The sequence below is a fragment of the Phyllobates terribilis genome, unplaced genomic scaffold (genome assembly GCF_046119375.1).
Source record: "Phyllobates terribilis strain yellow unplaced genomic scaffold, ASM4611937v1 Scaffold_11__3_contigs__length_659146591, whole genome shotgun sequence".
NCBI lineage: Eukaryota > Metazoa > Chordata > Amphibia > Anura > Dendrobatidae > Phyllobates > Phyllobates terribilis.
Window position 1 is genome coordinate 475497963 of NW_027362771.1, and position 13981 is coordinate 475511943.

General features: G+C 41.0%; 1 protein-coding gene across 1 annotated transcript in view; it reads right to left on the reverse strand.

Moving 5' to 3' along the window:
* Positions 1-904: 904 nt before the first annotated feature.
* The window catches only part of PCSK6 (proprotein convertase subtilisin/kexin type 6), a 284703-nt gene continuing 271626 nt past the window's right edge, over positions 905-13981 (reverse strand). The window contains exons 19-21 of the mRNA XM_073653390.1: positions 8302-8431; positions 7452-7564; positions 905-4572 (exon numbers count right to left, since the gene is read on the reverse strand). Of these exons, the coding sequence (XP_073509491.1) occupies positions 4475-4572; positions 7452-7564; positions 8302-8431 (341 nt within the window). The 3' untranslated portion in view covers positions 905-4474. The remainder of the gene's footprint in view (positions 4573-7451; positions 7565-8301; positions 8432-13981) is intronic.

Consider the following 13981-nt stretch of genomic DNA (forward strand, 5'->3'; position numbering starts at 1 on the left):
CCTTAGTTGATGTAGAAGGACATAAATCCATGCGACACATTCATTCCTGCTCTGAAAGTGTTAAAGGTCATTATCAGTTTATATTCTGAGACTCTTCTTTCGCTTTGAGATTTGAAGTTACCTTTTAATACTAGTAATTTCATATCTTTTATGCTGTGATCAGGGGAACAAAAATGCTTGGCTACAGGTAGATCTATTCTTTTTTCTTTTATTGTGTGGCGATGAGGATTCATCCTTGTTCTAAGTTTTTGCCCTGTAGCCAAGCATTTTTGTTCCCCTGATCACAGCATAAAAGATATGAAATTACTAGTATTAAAAGGTAACTTCAAATCTCAAAGAGAAAGAAGAGTCTCAGAATATAAACTGATGATAACCTTTAACACTTTCAGAGCAGGAATGAATGTGTCGCATGGATTTATGTCATTCTACATCAACTAAGGAATGTTCTCCTCAGACTCTCAGACCTGTGAGGTCATCACAACACTGGACACACGACAATAAAACCTTCACACTCCTTATCTATTAACTGCTAAAATATTTATAGCCAGAACTGTTTATTTCTTACATAATAACTCTGCTTTTCATCACCTGTCTTACCTATTGCATTTTTTTTTCTCTTGTGTCTTATGGTGTATAAATATGTGACTCTTCAGATTTTGTGTTATACTAGCCTGATGAAGAGACCTGAGTAGTATCGAAAGCTTGCAATTTATTACCATCTTTTCAGTTAGCCATTAAAAAGTATCAACCACTGAGGACTCTCAAATCTAAATAATTTTCTATCTACTGTCTAACAAGGTACAAGAATATAAATTTTTATAAAAATCACATACAACACAAACATATCTAAAAGGTTTGTCAGGCCTTTACCATATCCCTTAATCAAACACCAGACAAGTATATCTGATACAAAACTGACAATTTATGGAAAAATAATGGTCTTTAACATTATAATTTAAGAAAAAAAAAAAATGTAAAAACATTGCCGAGCATCTGAACACACTTGACATATACGTTAAACTCCCTTTAGCAGCCGGGCAGCTTACTAGACTGGCTTCTAAAGGCCTATGTACAATTTTGGCAATGATTCGTCAGGCAGTTTCCTATACAAACGATACATGACATAAAAACAAAAAGCTTGAATTACAATAGATGATTATATTGTGGACAGACCTTTGAAATATTTATATAATGAATATTATATACAAATGTAACTTTTTTTCACAATATTCCTGGAAAACTCTTGTTAATGGAAAACTTTACAATGTAATCATATTAAAGGGTTAATCCAGAACAAAGTTTTAATAATATATATTATACAATAGTTTCTTATCTTGTATTTGCTGCTTGTTCCTCAGATATTTGCCATTGACAACCTATAAAAGGAATATCTAAAGCCTTATTTCCTATATGTTAAAAAAACAAATATCAGGTAATGCCAATGCTCCCTTGATCCCTGCGTCCACTCAGAGGGGTTTAGGAAGCGGAATACGATGGGGTCCTCATAATCCGGGGTTGATTCTCCGGAGCGTGTGCATAGAAGTAACATATAGGGGGTGGGGGTGGGAGTCAAAATGCGAATTTCTTTTCTCAAAGCAATACAATGATGTCTTGTAGAAGAAAGGAGAAGTGTGCCAGCTTCCTTCTAATAACTGCCCCAACAAGCCACAGGTTGTTTGGGGTATTGCAGTTTGTCGTCACTTAAAGGGAATATGTCAGCAGGTTTTTGTATATAATCTGAAGACATCATGAGTTAGGGGCTGAGAGACAGATATCAGGGATGTGTCACTTATTAGGCTGTTTGCTGTTTCAATACGAAGAGTGTTTTATCACCAGCAGATTATCGCTGCCTGGACTACAGCTAATGTGAGCCCTGGTCTGGCCACGCCCCCTTCTCTGATAAGCAGTTCACTGTCAATAGTCAATGTACATAAAAAGCTGTGGTGTCGGCGGGGGCATCTTTCTGAGCTCTGCTTCATCTAAAAACTATGATAACTGTTGCACTTACTAAACTAAGTGATACATCGTTGGACTCAGGGTCTCTCTTCCTCCATTATGCTGCTCTCAGATGAGGCAGCAAAAACCTGCTGACAACTTCCCTTTAAGTACGTACAACCAAGATGCAATACCACATACAGCTGCGGCACAGTTTTTGGTACAAAGCAGCCATATTTTGTATAGAGTTAAGGCTAGGGCTAGATGGTGATGCAGATTTTCATCACATTACTAATTTGTGGCAATAAAAATCTAAGAAAAAAAATGTTGCATATGAGTCACGATAAGGATTTGTTCCTTTAGCCTTAGGGCGTAACGGTGTATGTAGACCGATGATTGAAGGGGTATTTACGACCTTGCATATATTAATGCATCCATCTCAATTAAAGGGGTTCTCCAAGACTATGATATTGATCAGCTATCCTTAGGATAGGTCATCCGTATCAGATTGGGGGTGTCAGGTGTCATACTCCCACCAGCTATTAACAGGTTCCATTCAGGCTGAAGGTACATAGTGTACGAAGCTGGAAAAAACACACTGCAGTAGGCTGCACAGTTGCTGCTGTCAGGCATTGCAGCTAACATCCCCTTCACTTTAATAATAGTTTAGCCACAAGATGAATCAGGGCCTATGTACTAGCCATTTATTAATAAAGACTGGGATTGCTCACGCCGGTCTTGATGAGAGGGTGTGCTGGAGTCAGACGCCCCTAATTTATTAAGAGGAGCTTGCCTCTTAATGAATCGGGAGCGTTTGACATGTGGCATGCGCCTAGCCACAAATCCTACTCCAGTCCATGCTGGTAAGATTTCTGGCACAGTGAATGCTGCCACTCGTCACGCCCATGTCCCAACTATGCCCACTTTTTCAGAGCAGGGCATAAATGGTGTGAGAATGCGAAAAAACGCAAAAATTTTTATCCCGTTTAGAATTTATCTAAACAAAGTTGTTAAAGAAAAAAAAACCATTTTTGAAATTCACGAACCCCATTGGCCATTTTTAAGAATTTGGCCTAAAAAAAACGTAAGCCAATATCATAAGACAAAAATAGAAAAGTAACTTCAAGAATCTGGGGTCTATATTTCCAACCAGGGCTGTGGAGTCGGTAAGCCAAACCTCCGACTCAGACTCCTCAATTTCCATTACACCAACTCCTGCTCCACGACTCCCTCGTACATGGCTCATGTTTAAGTGATAAATTTACTGTAGCACAGATTAATCTCAGGTAAAAGTCTAGACCCTTAGATCAGGAATAGGACAGACATTTATAGGACATTTCATAACTTTCCCAAATTCTTATGAAAAAATATTCCCCACAATCTCCATTGAACTCCTGTACCCAATTTATTATATATTTTAGGAGTTCGAGTCGGAGTCGGTCCATTTTATACCGATTCCGACTCCACAGCCCTTTTTCCAACCACAGCTAGACCTGGTAACAGCTGATCGTGGCATGTGCCAGATGTTCAACACCACGAGGTCATTGATATCATTGTCCGGGAGACCCCTTTAAAGTATCTGCTGTTTATTTCTATACATATTTTTTATGTTGGGAGACGAGTGAAGGTCGATAGATCTCAAGGGTGTAGACAGCACATCCCCAGCCTGACAGCAGTTCCCTAGTATTGAAAGCAGCCATCACAATGGTGAAAACATGCACAAAAATCTAAATACTCACTTCCATAGCTGGGGGATGGCAATATGAAGATATGCAAGTACAGAACTTATTCCTCATGTATGTAAAAACGTAATGAAACTATTACAAGACAGACACAGAATATGCTGGAGGTGTGTGCATAGTGGAAACAGATGAAATATTCCTTATGTAATCCTCAAGACGCACAGTATGTACTACATGTCCTACTACTGTTTGTAGATTCATGGGATCTCCAACAGGTAAAAATAAGGAGTTGTGTGTCAGTCTACTGTACATGCCCTAAAAAAATGAGACCAATGAAATTATATAGCAGCTATTAAAGTGATCCAACCAACCCAATAATATCCATCGGCATAGGGAGACGCTCCATGACAACTCTACAGAAGTACAAGGTAGACGTCCAATCTGAAACTTACAGGCAGCCCCATGTACGTATACAAGACACGTGTTTCTTCTTTCTTCTGGGAATATTGGCACAATAAAGAAAAGTCCACCCCAAATTGATACGGCTGCGCTCCTCCCTTTCAGAGCATACTGGAATATATATTGCTGCTCGGTCTTCATTTTGGAGCAGATAAGCGATGGTGCTGGAAGATCGGGCAACGAATACAGGACGATTTATCCAGAATCCCTTCCAGAAACTTTTTGTATGGTCAATGTTTAGCAATACAACACATCGGGGGCTATTGTCAAGCAGACGGCCTCTTAACCCATTCACTGACAATCAGCCTTGGCATGAAATGGATTAATGTACTCAGGATAGCACCATTGCCAGAAGAGGGTGTTCTGGATGCTACGTCAGCAGCAGTCACTTTGAAGGGTCAGCCTGCCAGCATACAAGTCCGACAGCAAAACTGGATGAATAGTTTCCGTTCGCAGAGTTTGCTGGACTTAACCATCTCACAGAACATTTCATCCGCTAATTCACAGGGAAAAACAAAGCAAAACATCAGCATATTATAATGTCATCATGATAGAAAGGTTGTAGAGAACTGATTTTCTAGAATTAAACTACATTTGGGATTACATGTCAGGCGTGGGTTGTGATAAGTTTAACCTTAGTCTTTGGAGATTTTGGATTACACGGAGGCATCCATCATGTACATTTGAAAAGTTATTGTCTAAATAACATATGAGTATACTTTGCTCTGACAAATAACAGATATTTAAAAATAATAAGTAATCAGAGAAGACCTATTGTTTACATCAAGTTTTAATGTTAAATGTATATACGAGGGAAATAAGTATTTGATACGCTGCCTATTTTGCAAGTTTTCCCACCTACCAAGAATGGAGAGGTCTGTAATTTTTAGCGTCGGTACACTTCAACTGAGAGACAGAATCTAAAAATTAACAGAAAATCACATAGTATGATTTTTACATAATTAATTTGCATTTTATTGCGTGAAATAAGTATTTGCTCACCTACAACCAGCAAGAATTCTGGCTCTCACAGACCTGTTAGTTTTTATTTAAGAAGCCATCCTACTCTGCACTCATTACTTGTATTAATTGCACTTGTTTGAGCTTGTTGCCTGTAAGAAGACACCTGTCCACACACTCAATCACACTCTAACCTCTCCACCATGGCCAAGACCAAAGAGCCATCTAAGGACACCAGAGAAAAACTGTAGACCTACACAAGGCTGGCATGGGCTACAGGACAAAAGGCAAGCATCTTGGTAAGAAGGCAACAAATCTTGGCACAATTAATAGAAAATGGAAGAAACTGAAGATGACTGTCAATCTTCCTTGCTCTGGGGCTCCATGCAAGAGCATGCCTCGTGGGGTAAGGATGATTCTGGGAAAGGTCAGGAATCAGCCCAGAACTACACTGGAAGACCTGGTCAATGACCTGAAGACAGCTGGGACCACAGTCTCAAACATTACCGTTCGTAATACACTACGCCGTCATGGATTAAAATCCTGCAGGGCAAGCAAGGTCCCACTGCTCACCCCAGCACATGTCCAGGCCCGTTTGAAGTTTGCCAATGGCCATCTGGATGATCCAGAGGAGGCATGGGAGAAGGTCATGTGGTAAGAGGAGACCAAAATAGAACTTTTTCTCCACTCGCCGTGTTTGGAGAAAGAAGGAGGAGTACAACCCTAAGAACACCATTTCTGCAAAAGGGACAGGTGACTGCACCCTATTGAAGGGCGGATGGATGGGGTCACATATGGTGAGATTTTGGCCAACAATCTCCTTCCCTCAGTAAGAGCATTGAAGATGGGCTGAGGCTAGTTCTTCAAGCATGACAGTGACCCAAAACACAAAGCCAGGGCAACTAAGGAGTGGCTCCGTAAGAAGCATTTCAAGGTCCTGGAGTGGCCTAGCCAGTCTCCAGACCTGAACCCCAATAGAAAATCTTTGGAGAGAGTTTAAACGCAATGATGCCCAGCGACAGCCCCAAAACCTGAAAGATCTGGAGAAGATCTGTATAGAGGAGTGGGCCAAAATCCCTGCTGCAGTGTGTGAAAACTTGGTCAAGAACTACAGGAAACGTCTGACATCTAATTGCAAACAAGGGTTTCTGTACGAAATATTACGTTTTGTTTTTCTATTGTATCAAATACTTATTTCATGCAATAAAATGCAAATTATGTAAAAATCATACAATGTGATTTTCTGGATTTTTTTTTCTTTTTTTTTAATTCTGTATCTCACAGGTGAAGTGTACCTACGATAAAAATTACAGACCTCATTCTTTGTAGGTGGGAAAACTTGCAAAATCGACAGTGTATGAAATACTTATTTTCCTCACTGTATATTTTTTTTTATTCAATTTTCCAACACTAAAAAAGAACATGCAAGTTTCACACTAGGCGTTATACTACACTCGTACCTATTGTTTGGTGCAGAGAACTTTCAGCAGTCTCATCATCATAATTGACAGAATTACAACGAAAGCTGAAGGAAGCCAATTCATCAAAGCTTTTTCGCCAGATCTCTGGGGAAAAAAAGCTTCGCAAAGTCTCGCCTTTTATGTGTAACACGAGGCTGCACCAAAAAATGTGACTTCTGGTGGTTTCACGCCATTCTCAGAGACGGGAGAGTGACGGGATGTGTTGACCACTGCTTGTCAAATTCATGGTGAGCAGGGGCGATTGCTACGCCACGAATCTTACTCTAGCAAGTGCTGCAGTAATATTTGTGGCGAGGCGTATACCACTATGCCCCTTGCCCGATTCATTAAGAGGCTTGAGCCTCTTAACGAATCAGGAGCGTCCACTCAAAAAAACCCTCATCGAAGCTGGAGAGAATCTTGATTAATCACCTTTGAAATCTCTCTATATTTGATAACAAACAGGATCCACTATTCGCAATAGGTGATGGTCAGAGCTCACCTCATCCCCCTCTCTGCACAATGACTTTTCCCCAGGCTAGAGCATGCTCAGAAAATCCCCCTACACAAAAATAGGATCTGAGTAGGTCTATTGCAGCTATTGTTCATGTGAAGAACAGAAGTCTAATATTGGGTCCAGTAGCCATTGTGAAAATTGGCAACACTTCAAAATGCTATAAACTTGCAGATTAATCCTATGTCTGCAGATTAATAGTATTTTTTAGATGACAGGTTCCCTTTAATAATAATGTCTTATACACAGATCAATATTTTTAGAGGATATTTGATCCGCATTTGTAAGCCAAACTTAGAAATTACTCCAGAACACAGATGAGGTGTAAATCTTTTACAGTTTTTCTCTCTGGGTTACACTCCAGATTTTGGCTTATGAACACACTGATGAAAACACTGAACAAAAAAAAAATAATAATATAACTAAAGGCCTAAGACTCACCATTGGTACAGGTGTGATTCGTGACACATGATCCGCTGAGTAGGCTGTAGCCTTCTTTGCATTTGACACAATTTTTCCCTGTGGCCTCACAGATCAGGCAGTTCTCTTCACACCTAGACAGCAGAAGAGATGGTTACATAGAGCATATTTCCTAACCATGTATTTCTCTGAGCGAAAACTCATTTTCCCAAAGAATCTGCACTGGTATGAGTGTTTGGGATGTGATATTATGGAGAAAATGAAATGGAACGTGTAGAGCTGGTGACAAAGATACAGAACAAAAAGCAATCAAAGACTAGCAACAACTTTAAATACATGGAGAAGAGTAAATCAAGGGATGGACTAACACCAATTTTCATAAATTTTGGAGAAATTAAATACATTCAGAAAATGTAGATTTTTTTTTTTTTTTTTTTTTTTTTTAACATTCTCAGGTTTGCTCACATTAACTGTGCTTTTCTTATATTGTCCAGCATCACAGCTCATTAGTCACGACGCCCCCAATGGGGCTTGGCATGTACCTACGACATAGCAGAAGATTATTTCTGGCTAGAGGTTTACCTTTAAAAGGAGTCGCACCACCAGCCTACCTTTATATCCTACAGCATCATAAGAAGAGCTCAATAAGGTAATCCCTGTTTTATAGGCAAAGCAGAGGTCAACTTAATAGTGATTTGTTTTCGAGGATTTTTCAGCTTCCCCCGTGATGAGAGCAGATCATCGGTGTTTTACTTGCTAGTGATCAGTAAGTCATTGTGCATCTAGCTAATCTATATTTTGGAAAATGGCTGCCCTGGTATGGCAACACCTTTATTTTTTAGATTTTTAATCAAAAACAGGAAAAACTCACCTTCGACATACTTTGTGTGGTAACCCAGGCACTTCCTCGGAATAAAAGCCAGGACTGCAGGTTGGGACACAACGCCAGTCATGCAGATGAAAGTCCTTGGCACACTGTGTGCACTGATCTTTGCCAGTTCCTGACAACCAAAAAATGCAATTAAAATAGAACAGTATGAAGACCATTGCAAATAAACATAGGCAGAGACGAAGCTGTCAGTTCGGGTGACAATACCAGTGGTCTGATGGGGAATTATGGCCACAATACAGTTGTGTTTGTTTTCTTTCAACTAAACTGCATGCTATATATTTCTGTGGTTTCCAAGACAAAACTCTGCAAACAAGATCATCTCTGGTTAGAAATACCCAGAGAACCTTCAAAAAAGACAGGCAGCTCGCTCGATCGAAGTCCTACTCAGCCAACTACCTCACAAGCAAGCAAAACTGGGAAAGCCTGCTTGTTATAGTCAATAATGAGTGTGGAATAAGCTGCTGACAATCCCCTAGGAATGGGAAGTGTGGCATAGGGTGGGATGCCAGCGCCAAGTTTCGCCCTAATCCATGGACTATTTGCATTCCCAGAGTCCTTTCTACTAGTCCAGTATGAAATATAAATATATATATATATATATATATATATATTTTAAGAAAATACTGATGTAAATATAGTTTGACCTTTGGCTTTTTCCTACTTTTTGGTGCTGACAAGAAAATAAAAAATTATACATTATAAACGGTCTGCTGTAAAAAAAAATAAAAATAAAAAAAAAAAAAATTAACATTTGGAGCAACTCTCCCAGCAGATCCTTAACTTTCCTCACAAAATTACAAGTGAGAGGAAAAGCAGAAAATTGCAGCAGAGTACAGTGTAGCACATGTGCAGTGCACAGAGTTCAATGATGGGTTAAATCATTAGCTGCTCAGCCTCTCATCTCAACTGCGGCTATGCAGAGTTCAGCAGTTGAGGAGAGTGTCATCTGTTGCTGTACTCTGCATAGGCAGTGACCAAGACGACAAAGCTCACTTCTTATCTGAAAGCTTTGTCATCTCGGTCAATGTCTATGCAGAGCCTACCAACTAAAAGCAAATTCATCTTGACTGCTGAGCTCTTAATAGGAACTGGGGGCAGCAACCAAGATATCTACACAGACCCCAGCTACTATACTCATTTTAGCTCACAGGCTACTCACTGAGCCCTTGGGCCACTTCTAGAAGAAAAAGTGCTTGCTGGCACGGCTCAGTGCACTGGAGATACCCAACGCAGGTCCTCTTGCATCATTTGACAATGGCGTTGGGGTCAATTTTACACCTTCATAGAACTTAGTGACCAGGTGAACTATCCTTATGGCCGCCACTTGCTAAGTCACTGCCTGTACACATTATATCCTGACAGAATAAGCGATTTTGGATGACACTCTATTGCATATGACTCGCTTTACCAGGTAGCTACGTTTTCTTTGAAATTGAACTTTGGGTGGTTACTTAAAAAAGCATTGCTTAAAATCTTTGACTTTCTGTAGACTTTTCCTAAGGAGAACGAGAATTCAAATAAATTGTACCAATCCAGGTATATCAAAACAGCAGAACCGCGGTTGGTTAGCCGTAATAATGGAATTATCGACAGCAGCTTTAGCGAAATATCAGATGGAATAAAAGGCAAATAATGGAAATTGCAATCAAAGATGCTGTGCGATTACAGACACAGATGCTTCGTAGGAGGAAATGTCTGAATGAGCTAGCATGCTCGCAGTGCATTCAGGTAACACTTCATTTACTCTAAGCTTGTTGGGTGGAAATGACAGAAGACTTCCCACATATGTGAGGTCATTGCATTAATCATGGAACTGCCAAAGTAATGAAGGCATCAAGGATTTGCTTGTCTGCTAATGAGTTTGTGGCTCTAATATAAAATCGGGTAAAGCTCAAACTTTCCCTCCGTCATCCTGCCTTAATGTAGTAAAATCTGGAAACGCGTCTCAGCTCTTCCAACATAGGCTCACATCAAGGGGAAAATGGGCCACCCAGACACTTCCTAAACTGTGTGTGTGTGGCAAAGCCACAAAGAAGACAAGCGTCCTTCTACCAGGATCAGAGCTGAAATGATGCCCCTACTACATAAACAGGAAGAGCGCAGAATATTTCAGTAATCTGATCCAAGGAACACCACTGGCATCCTCTGGAGCAGATATGGGGAAACAATATGGAGAAACACCAGTAGACAGGGCACAATAGGCCTGTGCTCAGTTACGTGGCACATTTAAGCTTTACAAACGCAGTTTATTCTTGCTTAAACAGTCATTTCAATTTTTATTGTGAAAATAAACTTTGTAGCAATACATCAGGGAAATCCACTTCTTCACCAGAACTGATCATTAGTCTGCAAAATTCTCAATTCCCGGGTAAAATCTGTATTCAGTGAAGACAGATTGTTATATTACAGAGATAGGAGATAGAATCTTATAAAAATCAACTGCTATGTAGAAAGGAGGGGTGTGAGGAGGGCGGAGCTCTGCCTTTAGCTCCTCCCTCCACATAGAATCTTATCAGCAGCAACTGTCATCTCCTAAGATTCTATGTAGAAGGGAGGGGGAGGAAGATGCTAAAGGCATACCTTACAACTTTTAAAGAAGGAAAAGACGGATAAAGTTTGTGACGCAGGCAATGCGCCATGGCAATTTTTAAACCACGCCCCTAACCAGACACATATCCACACCCCCAGCCACACCCATTCAGGATTGCCGATCACCGATCACATTGTTTTGTACACAATTAAAAACAGAAAAAAAAATATTTCCAACAAGTAAAGAATTAACCCCTTAACAACCGGGCCATTTTCAGTTTTTGCGTTTTCTTTGCTCCCCTTCTTCCCAGAGCCACAGCTTTTTTATTTTTCGGTCAATATGGCCGTGTGAGGGCTTACTTTTTGCAGGACACGTTGTACTTTTGAACAACATCACTGGTTTTACCATATTGTGTACTGGAAAACAGGAAAAAATTCCAAGTGCGGTGAAATTGCAAACAAACTGCAATTCCAGAGTTTTTTTTTACCACATTCATTGAATGCTAAAACTGACCTGCCATTGTTATTCTCCAGGTCATTACGAGTTTGTAGATACCAAACATGTATAGGTTCTTTTTTATTTAAGTGGTGAAAAAAAATTCCAAAATTTGCTAAAAAAAATTGTGCCATTTTCTGAGACCTGTAGCGTCTCTACTTTTAGGGATCTGGGGCCGGGTGAGGGCTTATATTTTGTGCGCTGAGAGGATGTTTTTATTGATATTGAATTTTGAGGTAGATCCGATGTTTTGCATTTTATTGCAATGTTGTGGCGACTAAAAAAAAAATGTAATTCTGGTGTTTTGAATTTTTTCTTGTTATGCAGTTTACTTATCGGATTAATTTTTTTTAAATTGATAGATCGGGCAATTCCAAACATGTGTATGTTTTTTTTTTTATATTGTTTTATTTTGAATGGGGCGAAAGGGGGGTGATTTAAACTTTTACATTTTTTAAAACTTTTTTTTTTATTTCATTATTTATTTATTTTTTTTACACTTTTTGCATGCTTCAATAGTCTCCATGGGAGACTAGAAGCAGCACTTGTCTGTTCTCCTGTAATACATACAGGCGATGATCAGATCGCCTGTGTGTAGCAGAATTGCTCACTTGCTATGAGCGGCGCTCATAGCAATCTAGCAGTGACAACCACTGGGGTCTCCTGCAGACCCTGGGTTGTCATGCCAATTCATCAGCGACCCACGATCATGTGATGGGGTCGCCGATGGGCAAGGCCAATGCCGCGCTTCCCGGAAGCGCAAGTTAAATGCCACTGTCAGTGATTGACAGCAGCATTTAACTAGTTAACAGCCGTGGGTGGATCGCGATTCCACCCGCGGCTGTTGCGGGCACATGTCAGCTTTATAGATCAGCTGACATGTGCCCGGAAAGGTGCAGGCTTAGTGCCGGACTTAGCATCAAAGAGGGGGTTATGACGTGTGTCGTACTATTATGGCACATGTCATAAAGGGGTAAAAAATATAAATGCAAACTCCGTTGTTACTTTTAAATACGAATATTTTAAACTACAAAATTGTATTTTTAAGCCGATCTGTCACCTACATCTGCACTATGTAAAAGCTGCACATTACATGACAGGTACGTACTGTATATTGTGCTTTTGGGCTTTTGGTTAATGGGAGCAATTAGAGAATACAGTCAACTTATTGTTGGGCATGTCTGCTGAACTCTTGAGAAGCGTGACCCACAACAGTTGCTCCATCAGGGCTTCTGTCTGAAGCCCTGAAAAACAGGATAATAGCACAACCTGTGACGGGGCTGTTGATTTTTAGGAGTCAGATGGAGTCACTTTGTGCTTTATCTGACCTCACGTTTAGCAGCGTCCACCTCTCTGAGCCGCGCACAAAAGCATGGTCGATAGCACTTGTGCCCACCTCAGAAAGGTGGACATTGCCGAAGCGGAGGCCAGACAGAGCACAACATGTCTAAGCCTGCAAAAAACTCACAAGCCTTTTTATAATTATAAGAGCTCGCTCACACTGGCATATAACGCTGATGTTTTATCAGATAACACTTGGCCCAATGTTATACTATGGGGCAGTGCAAATCTGTAATTTTTTTCTCATGCTGATTCAGAGTATGTTTGAGTCCATCCAATATTCGGATCATGCGCACCCACACAAGTCTATGGCTGAAACATCAGACTGCACTTGGATGTTATGGGAGTGCAGTCCGAGGCTGGCTATGAAGATGCAGAAATTATGTTCTCCGTACCTGTGCTGCGATGACACTCGAATCAGAGTTTGATCTGAGTGTCATTAGCATAATTGGCCAGCTTCTCTTGCATGAGAAAACATACGCACGTGTGAACGCAGCCCTAATGTTGAGGTACACTACAGTCCGATATGACATTGGGTGTGGATAGACACTATAATTATTTTTTCCCACAGGATTTGTCACCAGAAAGGTCATGTGTGGTTTTGCACATTTTCCACTGCACCCTGTACCCAAGTCTCCATAGGAGCTGCAGTTACAGAGAGAGAGAGAGGTTACTAGCAGCACTGAACTGGGTGTACAGCTAGGACCCAGCAGCTCTTCTCTGCCAGGCAGGCGACCATGTCCTCCACTAATCTCTATCACTGACCAAATAAAAACAAACAATCACCCCCAGCAGCAGTGCCAGTGTGCTCTGTCCAGGCTGCTTCTTCACTGCTGTCTACTGCCGGCACATGGGGACATTGAGGAGCAGACAGAAGGGCTGTATGACCACTTGTCTCCTCTTCTGCAGGCACACAGCGCTCTGACTGCTCACAGGACACAAGTGTAGGATGCCGCACGCTCTGCAGGATCACTGTCAAGTTCATAGGTAGGAAGGTGTGTGAGGGGGCGTGGCCCAAAGTGAGCAGGGGTGTGGCCCAAAGTGAGAGGAGGCGTGACGGCTACTTTTCACTACCGTGCGGGACAAGTAGATCCTAACTGTGGCAGCGGGAGAGAGTCTCAAAATTGGGACTGCCCCGCTGTATATGGGACGGTTGGGAGCTATGGCTAAAGGCAGAGCTCCTCCCTATTCATCTCCCTTCCGTTCCACATAGAATCTTATAAAAACCAACTACCATCTTCTATGTAGAAGGTAGGGGTATGAGGAGGGTGGAGCTCGGCCTCTAGCGCCTCC